Source organism: Manacus candei, unplaced genomic scaffold, assembly GCF_025592945.1.
Source record: "Manacus candei isolate 608988 ecotype Guabito, Panama unplaced genomic scaffold, ASM2559294v1 h1tg000017l, whole genome shotgun sequence".
Classification (NCBI taxonomy): Eukaryota; Metazoa; Chordata; class Aves; order Passeriformes; family Pipridae; genus Manacus; species Manacus candei.
This window is the reverse complement of record NW_026138065.1, coordinates 6,818,744-6,841,036: the sequence shown is the minus strand read 5'-3', so window position 1 is coordinate 6,841,036 and position 22,293 is coordinate 6,818,744. Positions and strand designations below refer to the sequence as shown.

Sequence of the window (22,293 nt, the reverse complement as noted above, 5' to 3'; positions counted from 1 at the left end):
CAGCGCTGACCGCGGGCTGGCGGGGCAGGGGCGCACGGCGGCTCTGCGGCCCCCGGCTGCCGGGCTGGGGGAGCGCGGAGGGCGGGCACCGCCCCGCGGAAGCCGAGGCGGGCTGAGCGGCTGCGCTCCTTCCCGGCTCCGGCGGCAGGATGCCGGTCCGGACCGCTGCCGCCCGCCGGCCCCCGGAGCCCCCGCAGCCGGGCGGGGCGGGGCGGGGCGGGGCGGGGCGCGGCCCCGCGGCGTTGGCAGGCGGCGCGCGCCCTCTGCCGGCGGCCGGGAGGAAGCGGGCGGGGAGGGGGCGGCACCGGGACCCTCCTTCAGGGCGGTGTCCGCCGGGCCGGGGCTCCCTCGGCACGGCTGCGAAGGGCGGTCAGAGCGTGCCTTTTCCGAGGCGGAACTCCATCTAGGAGATGTAGGGCCGCCCGGCTGAGTGAGGGCTGCAGCAAGCATCCCGAAGGAGATGGGTTCACACCCAGGCCTTCGGGAGGCAGCGGCAGCCTGGGTGCCTGCCAGCAGCGTGGCTGAAGGGCTGCTGGAGCAGATGGAGTAGCCCACCAGGCAAGGAGTGGATCCTATACACAGAGCAGGTTCTAGAGGAGGGTGGCTTTCTCAGCCCTTAGCTAATGGCTAAGTTTGGTTGGAAGTGGAGAAGTAGGGTCAGGACTGGTGAGGATGAAGAACACCTCTAATCAGGAAATTGGGACCTCAGGACATGATGAAATTGTCGTTTGAGCCTGAAGAGTTTCAGTAGCAAACCTGCATTTCCTCATGTCTCAGGTTTGGGGGAACTGTTAAGAAGGTGCATTAGAAGAGCATCTCTCACAGCTTGCAGTTTTGCAGCTTTATTGGCAATAGCTCTGTTGGATCAGCTCTCCCTCCTGACAGGTGTCAGTATTTACTGATATTTTGGGTCATTCAAGAAAGGCTTTATTGAGTTGTGAACACTTTCGGAAGCTGAGGAACATTCCAAATTCCAGTTTGAGGTATTTTGCTGCTAAAATCTTTCTAGTTATTTTGTGCTGGACAATGTTTGGGATACTACAGTATCACTCTACCAAAAAGCTCTGCTAAGAACCCTTTCTCTGGAATAACACCTTTCTCTCTGAGAAGTGTTGACGAATGGCCTTCTCCCTCTCTTTAGGCTCCCTTATGTGGAAGTTGGTTTAGTTTCCTCTTACCAAAACCTCACGCTCCATGTGTCACTAATGAAAGATGATTAGTTAGCAGAATCACCAACATGCCAATGGCAGGCAGCTCCACAGCTACCTCTCAGTTTCAAGTTTACACGTTCCTTCTGTTACTGTAACTGTAGTCATGGGAGTCTGCCTTCACCTTAGTCCTGGCAAATCATTTATGCTAGCAGTTTAGAAGTTAGACTGATTGTTCTTCTTAATTCAAGACAGAGCTGAAAAAATGGAGCTGTTCAGACATAAGTAAGTGGACAAGATCCAAACCTTGGATGCAAGCTTAAGTATCAGAGCTTTGAGCGAAAGCTGGTCTCAAAACATTGTGGCTGGACTTTGATCTTGATCTAAATCTGACACATCTGTGGAGAGTTATGACCTGCCTTTTAGCAAGTATACAAACTTCCAGTTTCTCCATCCCACCGCAGTGCATTTGACATGGCGTACTATCCCTCTGCTGCCTTCATTGGATTCCTTCTGAGTATTTCTCAGTGTGGGTGCAATTAAATCTGACCTAGAAGTTCAGCTTCAGCACTCAAATCTGAGATGCTGGCACAAGCCCAGTTCTATCCACAAACAGCAGTTTCTGAGAGTTGGAAATGTTGGCTGCATCAAAGAAATCCTTTGAGGTATTCACATTTATAATAAATTTCAGGATAAAAAAAGGTGACAGCAACTGTAACTTGAAGAGTCATTGCTGCCTGCACAGAAGCTTTTTTTCCAGGTTTGGTGCTAATAAGTCTCGGTATCAGGTCTTACTTACAATTTTAAAAAGCTTCCTTGGGGAGATTTGAAATGCACGACAGCTTCAATACTTGCTTAGAGCTGCATATTAATGAGCTGGAGTCCGTTGGGGGACAGGGAGGAAATTGAAGGCATTCCTGGTAATACTGACAAAGAATTAATTGTAAAGATAGAAGCAGCTAATCATTAAGAGCTGCAAACAAAATCACCAGAACTTCCCCCATTTGATATGTTTCTTCTCTAAAACCATTCCAGTTCTTGTTCTCTTCCCCTTGCCCAAAGTATAGGACCTTTTCAGCAAAAAGCTTTAGCTCATCAAGCATATTAAGTCCCTTATCCTTTTGTATAGCCCACACATGAGTAGAAACACACATAGCCACAGCCCAAGTATTCTGCAGAGTTTATGAATACATGCAGTATAGAAGGAAATCAGCTATATGGACTGCATTTGTATTTCTGGTATTGTAGATTATGTTCCTTCCAGAGTATCTGGGATATACTATGCTTCTGGACTGTGTTTTTCTACTTACTCTTGACTGTTGTTAACCATGATGTCATGGAGAATTAAGGCTGGGCATTTCCTCTGTATGAGCTGGCTGCTGAGGTGTTTGCTGTAGCACAATTTCTAAATCAGTCCCAAGATTTACCTTGTGTGTCAGTGTAAAAGTGGACTGACACTGGAATACATGTACTTCTCAGTCACTGCTACAATCCCTAGGTCTGGATGGTGTATCATGGACAGGGAACCCTCTACATGGTCCTTATTACAGCTTCTACTTATTGCTGTTACCAGCAGACTTGAATCAGTCAACTTTGAATGTAATTTTTCCACCTTGAAACAACAGCACAGTTTTACTGTGTGCCTGACAGGGATACATCTCTCTATTTGCTTACTTTATATTTTTTTGCCTCAGGGCCATTGTGCAGCTGTTTAGCCTGTACTCTTCTTGCTCCACTGAGATCCTCCTTGAAAATCTCCAAAATCTAAAAGGAAGCCATTTGTGTTCAAATTTGGAGAAAAGGTTTCATTTGTTGTAAACCAGTTGCCTTTAAAACTTACCCTTTCCCACTACCAGAAACAATCTATTTTCCACAAAGGGACCTGTCTATTTGGATTAATTTTTAATGGCATTTTTTTCTATATCTCAAACGTAAAATATTTTATAGATTTTTCTAGAAACTGCTGTCGTAGTTTCTGCCACACAGCACTGCCTACTTCCATAAATCTTTATGTTCTTAGCAAAAATCAATGTCTACTTATTTATACAATATTGGTATGTTTTTCATAAGTACTAAAGGATGCGGTGTCACGCACATACATATGCTCACACAGCAGGGTTGCATGAAGAAGTCTGCAGGCATTTTATGCAGCAGGATTCATTGCAATGACAAGTCTGCAGCCAATTTTGGTTAAGTTCATAAATTCAAATACTGAAATTTGACAGAATCTCATTTTCTGTTTCTCAGGCACAATGAGCATTTATTGCAACTCCAGAACTAAAGACAAGCCTGAAAAATGAACAAAGGGGGGAATACCTGTGAATCCCAAAGCACCAAGCCCTAGCAGTGCAGATATTACATGGAACAGCAACAGAGCAAGAAACTATTGGAGTACCAACAGCCAGTCACAGGCTCTAGTGGGGAAAGATACAGGCTGCTTCTTGTCTAGAAACTTTGCTTGCCCCTGTGGGCCTCCTGAACTGCCAAGGCTTGGCTCTGGAATACTGCTAGCACTTTTACCTGAGCACAAAGACATGGCTGGAGATAATAGAGGGCAAAGGCTTTCCTTTAAATGTTCTTCAAAGAACCTCCTAACTACATCAGGGGCAGAGGAAAATCTTGTCTTCCAAAGGAATTATTCTCAGTAATCATCTTTGGATAGAAAAGGGGAGAAGATGGTATTAATGGTATTAGCAAATAACAGCATTAACAGGAGAAACATAGGGCAGCATGTGCCAAAGCTAGAAAACAGGAGAAGTGGCTGCTGAAGGATAGCAAGCACAAAGCCAGTGTGTGTGCCTGCTTCACCCTAGGAGCCAGGGACACAGGCGAGCAGTGCAGATGGTGTGGAAGGAGCTAAGTGGAGACAACGCAGCAAAGTGAACAGGCAGCCCTGAGAAACAAACAGTGAAGCATTTATATCATCACATTTTTATGCTGCATCCTTTCTTTCTGCAGGAGTAACAACAGATCTGGCATCATAGGCAATAGTTTATCATAGCCTTGAGTGTGTAAATGCCTTCAACAAAACATGATATAGAAGGCAGCAGGCATTTCTTTTCTGCCCCTCAGCTCATCTGAGGTGAGCTAATTCAACTCATTGCTCAAGCAACAAAGAATTACATTCATGATAACGTATGTACTACGTCAGAGGTCTCACCGCAGTGTGTTCCTGAGATTTTTATAACAGTAGGCACCCCAGGTCTGTGAGCATCTGCTTCATCTGTAACCCTTTTTCAACTCCTTTTCAAACATTTCATACATTTCTTTTATCACCAAGTTAGGGTTAAAAGTGAACTTTGGAGCATGCAGATTTCCAAAAAATTCTTTGCTGTACATCATTCCACACTGATTGTATTCTTTATGAAGCAACTCCAGAGAGCTGATGACTGGCTTATCTGCCTACCATTTCCCTCAAACCTCTTTGTTACCTGCCCCTAGTTTCACATTGCCTTGAGAGACACAGTTTGGTTCCTGTATCCCTCTCTTCATCTGCTCACTGGCAGCTGGGGAGGCAGAGCCATGGCTAGACCTCGCATCTCCTATGGATGCAAATCAGTGGCTTAGAAAGGTACAGAGCTGCTCTTTTTGCCCTTCCCTGTCCACTGCAAAGAGTATTTCTCTAGCCTATTCATGCTCTCCTGCTCTGACTGCATGAATAACCAAGTGGGGAAGTCCAGGAGGATTCATGACTAGACCCAAATGAGTTCAGTTTCTGTGTTTGCCCATCAAGGGATGTTCAGATCTGGTAGCACAGCTCTGGAGAGCAGGGGATGAGTAAGGCATACCTGTTCCTCAGAGGGACACCATGAAGCCAGTGCTTCAGGTGAGCATGGTTTGCACAGGAACTTCTTTCAGGTTTAAACAAATGAGCGGTCTTGTCTCTGAGCACAGATGTCAGTGTGGCGAACTGACTCCGGAAGCCTGTCTGTAGGCCCAGGCAGGCTGGGGTAAAGTATTGCTACCCACTTTCAGGGCATGCATACTCACAGCTCTAGGAAAGTCTCTGTCTGTCCCCTCAAGCTGTGCTCTGTCCCTGGAAGCAACACAAGCAAGGGGCAGCTGTGCTCAGCAGCATATCCCCACCCGCTGCCTTAATGATGTAGCTCTTTTCTGATCCATAACTATTCTGTTAAACACCATGACAGAGAGAAAACAATCCCATGCCTTGGAAGCTATCAACACAAACACAGCTTCAGAGGTGGACTGGCAGAAACTGATGGGCATTTCTTCCTGCCGGAAAGCTTTGGCAGTGTGGAATGCATTACTGCATGTCACCAAATCCAGCAGAAGTAGGTCTAATCTGTAGACAGGGCTTGTCTGCTTGTGGAAGTTTTACCAGTTTTAAATAAAGTTGAATTGCCTTGATGAAATCAGCATGACCTGGATGGTTATTTATATGAATTTAAAGCCCCTTTTATTAGTTACACCCATTTAGCTTCCACCCGTGCGAGCAGGTGCAAGTTGAACTGGAGAGTGCCAGCTTTAAGCTGGCAGCAGTGTTCAGACACAAAGATGCATCCATTTGAAAAAGCCAGCTTAACCTAACAGCCCGCCGTGGTTTAACCCCATCCGACAACCAAGCATTGCAAGGCCACTTGCTCACTCCATCCCCAGCAGCATGGGGAGGAGAATTGGAAAAGTAAAAGTGAGAAAACTCATGGGTTGAGATAAGAACAGTTTAATAATTGAGATAAAATAAAATATGGTGATAATACAAATTTGTAATGAAAAGGGAAAAAAAGAAAAAAAAAAAGGGAAGACAAGTGATGCAAATGAAAACAATTGCTCACCACCAACTAACTGATGCCCAGCCAGTCCCTGAGCAGTGGGGCCCTTGGTAACCTTCCCCCACCTTTTATGCTGAATGTGACAGATATGGTATGGGACACCCCTTAGGTCAGTTGGGGTCAGCTGTCCTGGTTGTGACCCCTCCCAAATTCTTGTGCACCCCCAGCCCACCCACTGGTGGGGTGGTGTGAAAAGCAGAAAAGGCCTTGGTTCTGTGTAAGCACAGGTCAGCAGTAACTAAAACATTGTCATCAACAATATTTTCATCACAAACAAAAATATAGTCCCATACCAGCTACTATGAAGAAAATTAACTCTACCCCAGGCAAAACCAGCACACAACCATAACTGCACTGAAGAAAGATGAATACTTTATAAACAACTGTGCTCTGGAAGAGAAGGTTAGCACTCTTAGTCTGATGGCACTGCTCCCCACTGCCTCTTTCCCAGAGGTTTCCCTCTCTTCAGACCCATCAGGATGTCCCTGTATGCATAGATAAGGCTTTAAAGTATTTATGATCACCTACATTTTAATTTGGTTGTTTAGTCTTGTCCATATTGAAGATATGTTCACCCATGAAATTAGCCTTATTAAGCATATTAACCAGTGCTAGCCTCACCACTGTATCTATTACATGATGCCTGATCTGCAGTAATGCAACAATATCAATTTAGAGTAATAGATTTGGTCCAAATCTCCTAGTACAGACAGGGTGAGAGCCTGGAAAGTGTCTGGTGCTGTACATGAGTGACACTGCCATTCTGTGGTCAAGGAGTTTTGGGCAGCAGTCAGGTATTAGAAAAATGAGGTGGGCTGCAGTGACAGCTGAGGCTGGTCCCATCTGAAAGTATGGACTAATATTCTGGGATAAACATTGTTAGGTGAGGGCACTTGTTAATAATTTTAATTATTAATTAAATCAATAATAAGTTAATAATTTTACTGAGAAGCCTTGAGTGCCAGTATGTTCACACAGTTACTTCTTTAATGAGACTGCAAACTGAAACAAAGTTTTGGTGCAAAATAGCTGGAATCTGTGCCCTGGAGATGGCAAATCCCTGTATTTGTGAATGTGTACAGGAGCCCTTCCACACTGCTTGGAGCAGCTGTTGTTGTCCGCTAATGGGAACAAAGTGGGGCTGGGGAGGCAACCTGAGGACAGGGTGCCTTTTGGATCCCAAAGGATCTGGTGATTTTGTATTGATCTGTGTTCTTGTTGGCAGTGGGAGGCTGGTGTTGTTGCTGCCATGTTATTTACACTTTAGTCTGTGTGAGGATGATGCTTTGCTAGTTGGAGGAGACACTGCAAACCTGGGAGGTGTGTTCTTTTAGGGTTGTTTGCACACAAATAAATAAATGAACCAGTACCGTTGAGTGGAAGATCTTAAGAAAAACTGAGTGTTCCTGTAGCATGTTAGGCCTGCTTAAAACAGAAAAAGAAGTTCAGTGGTTCCGACTTTTTTTCCTCAAAAAAGCTGCACTCTGCCTCAGGGTAGGGATGACAGCTGATGCAAGGATCACTCTCTAGGGAGAAATATGTGTAAGGTTGTATCATTCAAAGAATTTTCATCTTATTTGGCTTCAAGCTGAGAATTTATCACAGAGAAAACATTTTTGTTGCTAAAAAGTATGGAGAAAGCTCCAGAGGGACCAGTAAGAGTATTGTCAAAAATGTCTAAAGTTGAAACTCTCCTATTAGATGCCACACAGCATTTGGAGAACCTGCGTGGGTTCTCCTGTCAAGACAGTCACCCTGATCTCACCTTGATGTCTCATGAAGGTGGTTCTCAGAACTATTGGGAATGCAAATATATTTGTCTAGCAAGTATAGATGAATTGACTTACCTTTTTTCCTGTATATGTCAGGTTTGTCCAGTTCTTCATGTTCTTTCACATGCTTGACTGGACACAATTTTTCATAGACTTCAAAAGGAAGGTTAGAACCTTTTAAGGAAGTGTTTTAGGAAGCTGCTCAGATTCTAACTAGTAAATGGGGGGTCCACATGAGTTGAAGAATCTTTGTTGCATGAGTCTCTGAGAAACTAGGCAGAAAAAAATTGCTACATATAATTCAAGTCCATCTGGAAAAGAATGGGCAGCCTGGGCCATGTGGTGACTTTAGGATTACTAATTGCCATGTAAATAGCAATAAAATGAAGGCTACAATCTTGTATGCTTCTTCAGGTGAAGGTCCTGATAACATTCAGGAGTCTGGCAAAGGTTGAGTAGGTATGTGTTTACCATTTTCTGTGTTGAAAGAAAAATAACCGTGTCTCCTCCTAAGCTGAACTGTTTAAAGGCTGCCTGCCTGCCTGGACGCTTGTTGCTCTTTTTGTTTACAGCATACTAGTGAAACAAAACTGGTGTTAATTAGTCACTAGAGTTGCATTCAGACTTACTAAGGAGATACCAAAACTTTAGGAAGTGAAGCAAGAAATCATTATAGATACTTATCTATAGATATTTATTTTATATGTCTCATAAGCATTACCAGCAATGGTCCTGTAAAACCAGTCTTGAATAATGGTCAATCATTCCTTTGACCAAGCAGGCCAAGGAGGTGGGTTTTAGTGGATTACATAAATGAATTTAGTTTTCTAACTAAACTCAACATCCTGTATATTCATGATTGCTCTTCAAGATTTAGCCACATGGAATACTGATAATAGCAATCCTTAAAATGCAGGAACCTTATAGTTCTTGTCTTGATAAATGAGGATAGCCTGCATACATCACAACCGCAAAGACTTTTTTTTCATGAAGCACAAGACTAATCCTAAAATTCTTCTGCATGCCTTCTTCAACCAGGTTAAGAAGTTCTTTAAATTTTAACCAGGCCTGCATTCTCTTATTCATGATACCTGCCAAGTAGTTGGTGCCAGGATGAGGCATCTTAATGAGACTTGTTTGCTGGTGCACTCTGACATCACATCTGTTCCAAGAAAGGTTCCAGGCTACCTTCTCAGTCTCAACTTCTCTTCAGGGTCTTGAAGATGTCAGTAAGGGGAAGAATCCATCTTAACAAACTCTGCTAACAAAGAAATAACTTCCTTTGACCCATGGACCAGATTGGCAAATACAGACCATGGAAGAAAGCGGAACATGGAGCCCAAATTAATGAGTAGTTGAAGGACTGTTCTGCAAAAATGGAAACAATTTCTAATCTGTGCATGTAGCAGCGCATGGCCAATCTACAGATTTCCGTAAGTAGCAGGCATCCAAAGTATGCTGATTGACACCACCAAAACACTGCAGAATGAGGCATTCTCTCCAGGAGGAGGAAGGTGGCAATCAAAGTATGCTCTTCCATATGAACTTTTGACCCAGCTAAGTACTGCTGAAGGCAGCTCAGCTTGCTCCCTGAACTTTCAGTGTAGGAAATAATTATGGGTTTTGGATGCAATGGTGTGAGGACAGGTAGGAGAAGATGAGAAAGCAGTTTGGCACTATTTGTTCCCCAGCAGCATATGTCTGACACGTTCCAAGAATCAAAATAGGCACAGAGAACTCAAAGGAAATACTAAGAGTTGCAGTTTCTAGAACAGTGAGAGATCTACACAATACCATGAAATTGGATAGGTTAACTGTGTTCCCCTGGTTTGCCTCCAGTAAACTCCAAGGCACAGACTTTACAACAACACATTAGATTGGGCTCCAAGCTAAACACCTTATGGTTTTATGGTTCCTGTAATTTGCACTTGTGCACATTGATGTTGATTAGACATACAACAACTAAAATTGTGTAGGTACTTTTCCTCTACTACATTGTATACAGGTCCCTTCAGAACAGCCTAATTATGCATTTAACTGTACAGGTATCAATGGGCCAGAAAGAACTTAATTGTACAAATCAGACACAGTACTTGTAGCCCAGTTATACACACTTTTCAAAGAGACAGATTTCTTCTCAACATACAGTGACCCTATATGGGGACATAACCAGTTGACTTCAGATTTATATGAAAATAGAGTCTATGATGGGAACACAGAAGATACAGATTTTGCTGACTATATATAATCAAGTAAATTGTGAGCCCCTCTGATGAAGAGCTGGGAGATGGGAATTTTGAGACCCCTCCCTGGCATCTCCAGAGGCATATCTGTGCCAAGGTATGAGGTAAATACCCTCAGTATGAGGGGCAAGGATAATGACAAACTGTACCATCTCTGTGAGATGGACACTTAATAGACAGTAAAGCCATCCCCTTATGGATTGGTGTAGTAGATTAATGATGTTATTGGTAGTAACGCGGGAATGAATGTGGAGAGTTTATTCTATTTTTACAATCCTAAGTGAGACAATTGTGACTTTCTGCAACTTAGCTTGTCATTAATGTAATTTCTTTGACATGGGACAATAAAGGGACAGAGCAAGGCTTTCTCCCCAGATGGGGAACAGTGATGGTTTGTAAATGTTGCTGTTCAGAGGAACGCTCATTGATCAGCAGGGACTGAAGGCAGTCATTTCTGAACAAATTTATTTAGTCCACCCACTACCTGAAAAATGCCCTGCAAACAGAATTTTATCTGTTGTTCTTAAACAAATATTGTAAGGCTTAAAGATTTCATCAACAGAGCAGAAGTTTAGTGCAAGAGTTTTACCTTACAGTTTATATCTGGTTCAGAGCATAACAAAAGGAAAGTGAACTTGCTGGTCTTGGCTCAGTGCACATGAGTGCTAGACAAACAACAATAGAGAAAGGGGGAAAATGTTCCTCTGTTGCCATTTTTATTGTCCTTGTTATGAATTTTTATTGCCGAAAGGTAAGTTACATAGTTAAATTTTAGCAGTAGTGAATGCATTGTTTCTTCTCTTACTCCCTGAGCCATATTCATTAGCTGATGCAGAGAGCTGGTCTTTTCCCCACCATTATTTACATGCAGTTTCTAACAGTGTACCTCATAGACCAAACTGAGTCTATGAGGTATATAGAGTATAGAAATGAATATATGAGGTCCACTGAGTATAGAAATAAAAATCATATTTGAATAGCACCAATCAGAAGCTGGCTTCCAACAAGGGACAGTATAGCACACATTAAATATGAATTACAAAGGCATGCTGTAGTCTTCCAGAGCTACTTACTTTTCGATGGGGTTTATTATTTTTGAAGCTATTGACAGAAGTGAGGAAGGCAGATTATTTCTTATTTCTTGTTTAAACGAAAACTGAGTATGAGTTTGTCCAAGAGCTTTTAAAATCAAGGCCTTCATACATGCAGAAATGTGGCAACTCTATAAAAGAGAAATTACGAAGTCTTTGCACCAAATAGTTTCTCATAAATGCCAGTGAGAACATACATTGTTTAAAAATAAAACCTGTTTGTATCACAAGCACCTCTGGGGAAGGAAATACATGTATTTTTGCCTCTGAAGGATTCTCCAGTTACCACTTCTTCCTCTCTCTGCTTAATTTCATTGAAGATGCATTCATTTTACTGAGGTTTCCATGGTTATTTATCTCCTGAAGTTGTCATATTAGCCCAGTCAGCCACTGTTTCACTGTGTCTCTCAGTCTTTGAATGCAGTTTTTGGTTCTTCCCATTTTGTAGGAACTGAGTTTGGCAAGCCCTGGTCACTGAATGGGACTTTACTTTCCATCTTGATTTGTGTATTTTTTCTGTGAATTCAAATGTGTTTCCTGAGCTCACCTTTTTGTAAGCATATAATAGCACAATTGACATTAGCTATCTTGGTATGAACATTGCATGTAAAAGGCGTATGGGTTCAACATCTCTACTTGGAGGTAATCTTTTGTAATTCTATGTTTGTCCCAAATGTCTGCAGTTTATTGTTCAGCATTTCCCCTTGTGACTGTATCACTGTAAAGCCTTTGCTTCTCCAGTGAGAACAGGCAGGGAGTGAGCAATGATGTTCAACTTCTGTGTTAAACCGAGGAAACAGAAGAACAGACTTTCTCTTCATTTTATAGCTGTATGTTTCCAGCTGACATTGCCTCCCATTGGAGCAACAGTTTCTGGCTATTGAAGGCCAGCTAGCATGGCTTACATAGAAACTGTGTTCTTCCACAATTAGGCACTAATATCTGTGGGTATAGACTATTCTCAGAATATTTAAATTGTCCTTTCCCCCCAACGCCAAGTGGCCAGATTCTGGAAATAAGAATGCTACAGAGAAAGTTGATGGTGCTTGTTAAAATTCTGACAACCTATCCAAAAGAAGAGTTATCATTACTCCTTTCTGACACTTGAACTCATCCTCTTGGTGGGTATTGCTAAATCATCTCTGCCAGATAGAACACACACCCTTGGCAATTAGAAAAATCCATATGAAGAGATTTATCTCTTACCTTTTTTATTTTTTAAACTTTGCAGTGTCTGTTACTGTCTCTGCTGTTCATTTAGCTGTTTTAAAGACTAAGTTATGGGGAAAGATACCCTGCTCCAACTAATCCACTATATTATGCTGAAGAGGTGGTACATTTCTGAAGAGGAAAGCAGAGATGTCACCAACAAGCACATTTCATATTGCCAAAAGACATTGCATCCCTTTATGGTTTTAAAGATGGAAAAAGAAGTTTCAGCCCTTTATATGAGAAAATCCAAAGGACACATTTCCACGTACTGCCTTTCTTCATGGCCACTCAGTTCTACCCACGGGAGCCACAAGATTTTTGTGAGAACACCTTCCTGAAAACCCAACTGCACATGCTAATAGGAAATAAGAGGAAGAACCTCTTTTTTCACATTCCTGTAAAACTAATGCTTACATTCTTTCTTTCTTTTACCTCTGTTTCCAGTGCATTTCTATAGATGCTTTCAGGATATGTACTCTGGCATGACATCAAAAAGAAACCTGTCTTGGCAAAAGAACAGCAGAGGAAACTCACAGCTTATTTATATAAACTGTAAAACACTGTAATTAAATAGCTATAAAAAGAGTATGTAACTGGTTTTTTGCTGTGTGTCCCCTGCTTCTCATGATAGATGTTCTTAGATTAGATAGTTGGGGGTTTTTTTAGAGCACACACTCTTCCTGATTTGAGCTTCAGAGGGCTACTGTAATAAAAGGTGAAAGAGAGCAGAACTGCATTGTGCCTCCCAATGAGGAGGTGCCAGAGGAGACTAGCAATGTTTTGTTTTCAAACTGCATTAACACAGCTGAACCTCAGGCTCAGGCCAGCCTCTGTAAACTGAATAATAGCTATCCTAAGCAAATAGGCATGTCTTACAACATTTGAAAGTCAACAAACTGTGGCTCTGGTGGAGCTCTTATTTTTTTTTCTTTCTTTCTTTCTTTCTTTTTCTTTTGCTCTCTTTTTTCTATCTTTCTTTCTTTCTTTCTCTCTCTTTTTCTTTCTTTCTCTCTTTATCTTTCTTTCTCTTTCTTTTTCTCTTTCTTTCTCTCTCTTTCTTTCTCTTTCTCTGTCTCTCTTCCTTCCTCTCTTTCTCTCTCTCGCTCTTCTTTTCTTTCTTTCCCTCTTTCCTTCTTTCCTTCCCTCTTGCCTTTTTTCTTGCCTTCTTTTCTTCTTTCCTTCTTTCTTTCCTTTTTTCTTTGTTGGAATCAGTCAAGGGCCCTGTATTTAGAGTGGTCTTCTTCCCACTCCTGGTCATACAAATTCCTACAGAAAGTTCTCCCCTACTGATCTCAAAGATGGTAGAACATCATATTTAGCATAACAAACTATCTCTACAACCTTGACAATACCCAAAGAACTAGAGACAGATTCTCAGTTTTCCATTAAATTTGAGCTGAATTTCCATGCCCCTCTGTATTTGGGGAGCTCTGAAGAATGGCATTGCTTCTGAAGGCAACGACTGCAGACCAAAAGTGGCTACAGTAGGGTTTTTTTTTTAGTTTTATCTCTGCAATATTGAGTACAACTTTACCATGCAAAAAGGTGTTCCAAGGAAGTTGTCCTTAAAGTTGCACTACTGAGTTTTTCTTGGCTGCGTTATTATGGATTAAAATGAAGCTAAATTTCAGTCTTTGCTACTTTCCATCTGGACCATAATACATCCTTAACATTCCATTACTGTAAAATTTATTGTAATGCAGAAAACTCGGATCACTTGCAAATACGGAAGATCTCAGAGAGCTTCAAATTCTTGCATTATCAGCTCCAAAATCACACCTGTAGAAAACCTTAGAACTCCAATCTGGTTATTTTCATCACTAGAGTGGTGTCTAGGGGAAGACATGGCTGGCAACATAAGGCCATCTTAGGACCCATTCTGCACTGGGGGAAGCTGTTGTCTTGGCAGGAAAGAGACTGCTGTTGACAGCAAATATTCAAAGGCTTTCCTCTACATGAAATATCTTATTTCAAACTGTTTTCTTTCAAGCTATCATTTAGGCAGGTATTTGCAGCAGGGAAGCCTCTTCTAAAAGGCTTCTAAAAGAAACAGAGTCCAGGATAAAAGGAACAGGTATAGTATATGAAATCACAGATGCAACATGTGTGTGTTTTTAAGGCTGCAGTGCTTCCAGGGTAACAGCAGGAAGAGTTGACTTTACATTTCCATGCAGTAGCATCCCTAGATTTTACTTTTTGTGCTCTGAACAATATGTAGAAGTTCTGACTGCTGACTCTCACTGACTCTTGTTTGCGTTGCTATAGAAAACAATTAACTCCTTGTGGCCACAGTTTTACAGTTTTGGGCATTTCAATGACACAAGTTGCTTGCTGGTTGCATATCTCTGTTAGATCCTCCACAGATGAGGCTTCATTAAAAACACTAACAGGTTTTTACAGTGCCTTGTGAGCCAGTGCATCACTATTTCTGAAGCTCTTCTGCAGACAGAACTCCCTTTGAAGTCAATGGGAGTTCTGTCTGAATAAGGACTTCAGGATTTGAGCCTCAGGACATAAATACTGTGATCAATCTTTTGAGCATAATGAGTAACACTTTCTTGGCTTTCAGAACTACACTAAGCCTAATAGTAGCCCCAGGGATTCAAAATAGGTTGAACGGGAGAATCTGCTTTGTTTCAACCTACATCTTTATTGAGCTTTTAAATCACCATAGTCCCCATGCCTAGTACTGACCTGCCCAAAAAATCTCCAATAATAAGACCAGATGTTTCAGTAGTTAGTTTTACAGTCAAACCTATCATGCCATGAGACTCTATGAAATAGAGCAGTGTTCAGTGAAAAACAAACATACTTGCAGTAGACTGACCTGTTTAGAAGTTGTGAGCTGAATGTACAGTCTGGAACAAAAGACTTGAAGGCTGAGACCTTTATTAATTATGTGACAGGGAGGTCTGTAGGTACTGATTTCGATCAGAACATCATAGTACCAGACACTGTGCAAACATCAGAATTAGCAATACAAAAAGTCGACAGTCCAGGTAGGCAAGACAGATACTCCCTGTCTCCCATTCCTTATAATTACACTGACTTTTTAGATGGAAAGTTCAGCTAGGGAGAGACTATGTGACTTACCAATACCTCTCACAAAGTCTAGAATGAACCTGCCAACCTCGTGCCTTATTGTCAAGACTACACTACTCCTTTCACACAATGATAACAGTGTATTACAGGACTTAAAAAATCATACCTTCCCATGCCTATCACAGCCTTGGCTCAACTCCAACATCCCCAGCCACTTCTCCCCCTTACCTGTGATGAGTGTTTTGCCAGTGCTGATTTCAGTGGCAACAAGTCTAGATCCAGGCATGGGATATGGGCAGCTGTCAGAGCAAGCAGCCGGGCATCAGCAGTGTGGAGCAGAGCAAAACTCTCCTGCATTTTCAGTCCTCACAGGCTATCATGCAACTGGATTAATGAAACAACGTATAAGAGAACCAGGAGAAAAGACAGACTGAAACAACAGAAAGAAGGAAAAAAATATAGCAAATTCTTTTTCCCTGAATAGAGGTAAGAGCCTGAACATTTTAGAGGCTCTTACCTCTGTGATAACATGAGTGGAGATGCACAGGTGAACAGCCCACTTTTTTCTTGGAGCCCCAGGTCTCATGCTGGCCCTTTAGCGTTTTGGTGGTGGAAGTCCTGCAACTTCTGCTTGTGCCCACAGTCAGTGGAGAGTCTAAAAGAACTGTAAATACCATGTTGGTACACAATGCAGTGGTAAAATACTGAAGTCTTCAGGTGTGCATATATATGGGACTGTCACTAGCAGACAGACAACTGTTTTGAAGAAGCAACTTCAAAGCTGATGAAGGAAACATAAAAAGCAATGTATTACCTGGAATACAAGCAATGGGACTCCCAAGTACAAGTTTAGCAGCTGGATGAATTTCTCCTCCGTATCAGTAAGATGGAGGAGAAGGTCTCCACTATCCACTATATACCAGCCCTGATACAGCTGAACCTACTTGAAGTTTTAAACAAGTCTTGTCCAGCCTACAACTCACAGCAGTGATGTAAACAGTCTGCTGATTCAGTTGTACTTGTAGATGGTTTCCAGTGTTTGCTTCTTTGATTTCTTCTTTTGCTTTTGTTTTCTTTTTTACATCTGGATAATGAGTTCCCTTCCCTCTCCCTCCTTCGACAAGGTCAAAAACCCTCTGACTTCCCCAGTTTCTTCAAAGCCTTGGCTCTACTTCCCTGTGTGGATTTAATCCAGGTGCTAGGCTGGTTCCTCCCTAGACTTCTCCTTGTGATCCAATTCCTTATCTTTGTTCCTGATCTTGAGGGAAGAGGCAAAACAGCCAGCAAGGAGAGGCATGTAGCAAGAGATAGCTCAAGACCACTCAGCAGTTCAATTTGTCCACCTCAAAGAAGAGGACAAAGTAACATATTTTTCCCTTCAAATATGGAAACGAAGAGGGGTTTTAGCTACAGCAAAATGGTTCCCTAAGTCTCCTCTACTTTCCCCTAGCGTATGGGTCCCTGCTCATCCCCAGTGAGCACAGAGATGCAGGGCACTCAGAGAACCCACCCCAGGGAGTTTTGAAGAGTCCCCTTATGCAGCCTACCACCACCATGGGGAAATGGGTGGGCACAGCATGGGCTGGCAAGTCATGAAAGACACAGGCAAGGGGATAGTCATGTGTGGCCACTGCGCAGCTGCCTCTGGGGTGCCCTGTGGGGCAGCCCCTTCATGAGCTGGTCAGATCACTGCTGTGTGATCCTAGCTGGCAGGGAGCTCTCAGCTTTTAGGATCCTAGAGTCTGAGATTGATTCTTGACAATTCTTTCACCTCCAGTTTGGAAACTCTCTAGGCAATGGAATTTGCTTGCTTATGCACAAAGGGAAGACTGCAACTTGCTTTTGTCTGTCATGTTTGCACATATCTTTCTTGAGGACAGATATAAGAAGACGAGGCTGGAGGAGATGTTAGATGATAAATTCAGACACAATCATTTGCCAGATTACCCTCTTCCCTTGCATTTGAGGACTGTAGGTTAAAAAAAATATATATCATAAAAGGATGTATGTTAAGAACCTATCTGCACTATGAATTGTAACTGTGTTATAGATGGACATCCTGATTTGACACAGCATCAGCTGAGGTGGCCTCTGGGGCAGCACCACTAGAAACGAATTGTGGTCTCTGTGGAGCACTGGGAGCTAGGAGATGACATCCCAAAATTAGCATCTTCCTGCTTGACATCACAGATGAGGCTGACAAGGACTCAAAGACTGCAGAATACGAATGAAACTTGTACTCCCACCAGCTGGGTCAGAAATCCAGTATAACACACTGTATATCAAATGGAAAAAGAATTCATCTAGGGAAAATAATTTCAGCTTTCTAAGAGAGCCTGAATAAGCCTAATAAATGTTTTTCTTAACGGGTCTTCATTGCTCTTGCTTTAATCTTCAAAAACTTGTATCTTCAACCAGTATAACACCCAATGACTGCCTTTGTTTCTCATTCTTTCTGACAATGAAGTGAAACACAGTAAATGTGTTAATCAGAGTGCATTGCAGAGTCTTTGGACCAGTGCAACAGTGTTTCCCAGATGGAAACCCAGCTTAGAACTAGGCAAATGTTGTCTACCTGCATTAACTCTTCGTTGCCCTGCTGTTTAAGAAAATATCAGTGAAAGACAACTTGGGTTAGAGAAGCAAAAACTGAATTAAAAAATGGTCTGTTTCAGACTGCTTCCATCACCACATTTAGATCATTCTCTTCTTTGTGAAGCACAGCAGCTCCCTTGCAGCTGTACATGAAAACAACTTGTCTGAGCTTCCAGCTCAAGGGAAACAAACAGGTAAAGCATGTCCTCCTGACATGAGGAGGAGTCCTGTCTCTGTTCTCAGCTCTGCCACTAGAAGGGCATGACAGGGGTAAGGCACTCAGTGCCTCTGTGTGTCAGTCTTCCCCAGATTTCATCAGCTGTGGGTCTGTGGATGACACAGAGCTGGGATATGCAGTTAAGACAGAGGGGTGGTAGGACACAGTACATGAGGAAAGCAAACTTGACAAAGAGCAGAAAAACAAATGGGGTGGAAGGTGTGGAGTACAAAGTGCAAGATGGTGCCCTTGAGGACCAGACCACCGAATCTTCTACAAACTGAGACCTCATCAATTGAGGGCGACTGCTGGCCACTTGTTAGAAGATGATGTACAAGGCAAGAACTCGAGGGGAAGGAACTTGAACTCAAGTTAAGGATGAGCAGTACAGTAACAGCCAAGAAAATTATTAAACTAGAAATGAGAAGAGCTGTGAGGTCTGTTGTGGTCTGCTAGCAAGGAAAGCTGAGACACCTATTCTACAGTAACATCTTTCAAAAAATAGTGCTTCATCAGTTTATGAAAATCAAATTCCCGTCCTGTGATCCTAAGTTCTGAAAACTTGAAATTACTGACTTTCAAACTGGTTATGAAAGGGGAACTGTTTATTGCCTATAGTAACAGAAGCGTTCTCAAGGATTACTTTGTCTGTAAACTTGACTATGGCAATGGTTGGAGTCTTACCTGTGTGTTTAAAATGGAAGGAAAAAATATGGAAGCATATGTCAGTAGGTTAGTAATATAAAATGGAACTAACTGGTCCAGTTCAATTGCTTATGGTAAACAAAACAAAAATATTTGAAAACCACAAGAAATAGACAGCTTATTTGATCTATTATATTATTTCAAAAGGTGTACCCTACCTGGTGCCTGACTAGCTAAACACAAACAAGGATTACATTTAAATATAAAAGCTTTATCTTACTAGTATTAGTCATCTTAAGATACTCACCCACTTGTTACCTGCTTCCAGGGGTCTCATTTTCCGTTAGTTTTTCAAAAGCAATTGTAAAGTAATTTCTTGACTCCATTAACATTATTTGTCCTGTTATTTTCCAACCAAATTCCATGATTTCTTTTCCAGACCTTACACAGTATTTCTGTCAAGAGCTCTTTTTCCAGGTGTGAATATATTTTTTATACATACATATATATATATATATATATATATATATATATATATATACACAAAGAACCCAAGGAAATATAACTTCACAGATTTTATTTTAATTCTAAGCAGCAAGTCACAAGCTGAGATTTGTTATACTTTAAAATACATATTTCAACTATGTGCCAAGCTCACTCTTGCTACCAAAAGGCATCTCAAACATGAAAGGGGAAGATCTTAGTTTCATCTACTACCAACTTTGAAAGGTAGTCTCTGTAGTGAAGAGTATCTGTTTCTGGATCTAGAGCAATGGAGAGCATTTCCTCCATTTCTTCCTCAGTAAAGGGCTCACCTGAAAGACAGCAGAGAATAACACTTTGTTTTGGTAAGTATTCTTTCCAGGATTGGCAAATTATACTGCTTTTCCCTTGAAAGAATCTCCTTTTGGTTCTCACACAGAGAAGAAAAGGAGGAAAACTAAGGATCTGATTCCTTCACTTTTGCCAGTGTAAGTCCTGCACACCAAGTGAGCCAGTCTAAGGAAAAGGAGGCAAAGGATCTGGATCTTCTGATCTTCTAGTTCACAGGCTCCAGAACACCCTGTTCCTCTCTGCCACAGGGATTTTGAAACAACCATTTTTGTCAGAAGGAATTTTTCTAATGTGTATATTATTATTATCTGTCATTTGGCTATCCTTGCACTTGTATTTACATCATGAAAGACTTCTGATTTTTCTCTTGTAGGAGCTTGTGGCCCACATCATCCCTCTCTGAGAACTAGGTTACCATCTGAGGTTTTGTACTTGAGGCAGGCATGCATGAGTCAGCCATGCAAGAAAAGCAGGCTCTTCAAGGGATATTGAGGATTACAGGATGTACAACTTAAATCTTGCCCTTGAATCTCTTGGTTTGTGTACGGCTCTAGAATTAAGATCAAGATAATGGAGGAATGAATGAGCACTGAAACTACCTGAAACATCTGGAAATCTAAGCTACAATTTTACAGAAGGACAGAAAAAGAGTCGCATCCTTAGTAAGCACAGAGATGTGCACAGAATCATAACATATCCAGGTATGACTGAATTAATCATCATCGTCATATCTATCTTATAATGTCTGTAAGCAGGCAGATAAATGTTTTTCCCTGCATTATTCACCAGTGAAATGTCCTAGTCTGCAGCCACTCATCACATTAACAGTATTGTTTGAAGACAAAAACCGCAGATTTTGGCACACAGACTAAGGACCTCAAGGTGCCATATATAATTGTAATGCTTTTTACTTAAATACTGATATTACAGAAGTCATGTTACCTTCTTCAGTCAAATATTTGACCAGGTCCTCTTTAGTAATATATCCACATTTATTCTCATCCAAAGCCTTTAAAGAAAAAGAATAAAACTTGTTGTTTTAACCATATTGTATCAAGAAGCAGCAACTTCTTCCAAACAATTAGGTACTTGAATATTTAGTTACAGACCTCAAATGCATGTAGAAGAACATCTTCTCGAATAGGCCAGTAGCTGAAACCATTGAATCAGAAAAGTTAAGTTACTGTTTGCCAGTGTTCTGAAAGAACAAAACATGAGGAAAAGGAAAACTTCCTTTCTATGACAACTTATTAAGTTTTTCTATCAAACATTTAATTGGAGCCTGACTTTTTGGAACTGTCCATGTATTTAACTCTTTTGTCTTTTGTTGTACTACTGTTTAACTTCCCTTGTGCTGAGGAGCCAGATGAATGGCTTCTGCATGTCTGGGCTGGCTGAGTGGGTTAGCAGGAGTCAGTAACAGCTGAATCACTCACACAGCCAATGCACTGCACAGAAGATGGCCAAACCAAGAAAACAAAGTTTTGTCCAGTTACACTGGTAGCTAGGCAACAGATCACCTGTGGGACTTGGGCAGTCTAATGAGCTGATGATGAGCAAAGGAGGCTGGTAGCTTTAAAAGAAAAGGTCTGTCACTAACAATTTCAGAGAGATGGGAGAACTGGGCACATGCGTGCATGCATATGCGTGCTTGATTTCAGAGATGGAAAAGAAGCTCTGTGTAGCAAAGGAGAGCTTCCGTATCCCAACAGACTCTCACCAACCCCCCAGAATACTAAATAGAAGGAGCTGAATCCAGGGAGATTCTAAGTGCTTGATTGCTTTGCCCAGACCCACCTCAGTCTTTTACTATCTAAAAATCAAATGTTCTAAGTAGTAGTCTTGTTTTTTATGATCCAAATCTCATGTACCCTTGGATAAGTGAACCATGGACAGAGTGCCCCAAAAGATAAAGTGGGTCTTGACAAGCCTGAACTAGCCTGGGGAAAGCATGTAGGGTTTTGTGTTTTTTTGTGTGTGTGTATGTTTTTGTGGAGAGGTTGTGGAGGAGAAGAGAGCCCAGAGCAGCAAGGCATCACTGTGTGAAAGGCTGAACATCAGTGTGAAGCCGCAGATATTTCATGTCTAGAACACCCTCCTACCAAAGGCTCTCTGTGTGCAAAATAACTTCTCGGTATTGGACAAGACAGAGTTTTTCAGAAGCCTTGACTACCATCATTAAAAGGAAATTAATCTTGCTGTAAGTAATCTTGCTTTAGTGTAAATGTCAAAATAGCACAAGTTCCTGTGTACATGCAAAGACTTCCATGCACCTTAGTATAATGAACAGTGGTTTTGTTTGAGACTTTTAGATCAGCAGTCTTTTAGAGTGCTAGTTGTATACATTCAGCTGTACCTGGCTGTCACTTTGAGACATGAATATGAAGCTGGTTTACACAACTTATTTAAAATACACTGTAACAGACTGTGCTTCTCAGTAACTGTGACCCATATGTTCAGAGAAAGTAATAGTTATGACCTTAATTTGCATATGAAACATTTTAGAGATACACAAAACATGTTGAATAGCAAGTTAATTCTGATTCCCATTGAAAACACAAAAGCTACATGTTATCACAGTTCATGATTATAAACTGGTATTATTTATATCATCAGTAAAACACAATTTTATGTAGACAAAGTAATTTTGAAACAATATCTAGCTAATGTAAACTGATCTTAAATGACAAATAAAATCTGTACT

General features: G+C 41.6%; 1 protein-coding gene across 2 annotated transcripts in view; it reads right to left on the bottom strand.

Moving 5' to 3' along the window:
- Window positions 1-19,315: 19,315 nt before the first annotated feature.
- EFCAB2 (EF-hand calcium binding domain 2) overlaps window positions 19,316-22,293 on the bottom strand; it is a 31,590-nt gene continuing 28,612 nt past the window's right edge. For both annotated transcript variants that reach the window (XM_051783363.1, XM_051783365.1), the window contains 3 exons: window positions 20,699-20,741; window positions 20,532-20,598; window positions 19,316-19,570 (listed from right to left, as the gene is read on the bottom strand). In XM_051783363.1, coding sequence (XP_051639323.1) covers window positions 19,434-19,570; window positions 20,532-20,598; window positions 20,699-20,741 — 247 coding nt within the window. In that variant the 3' untranslated portion in view covers window positions 19,316-19,433. The remainder of the gene's footprint in view (window positions 19,571-20,531; window positions 20,599-20,698; window positions 20,742-22,293) is intronic.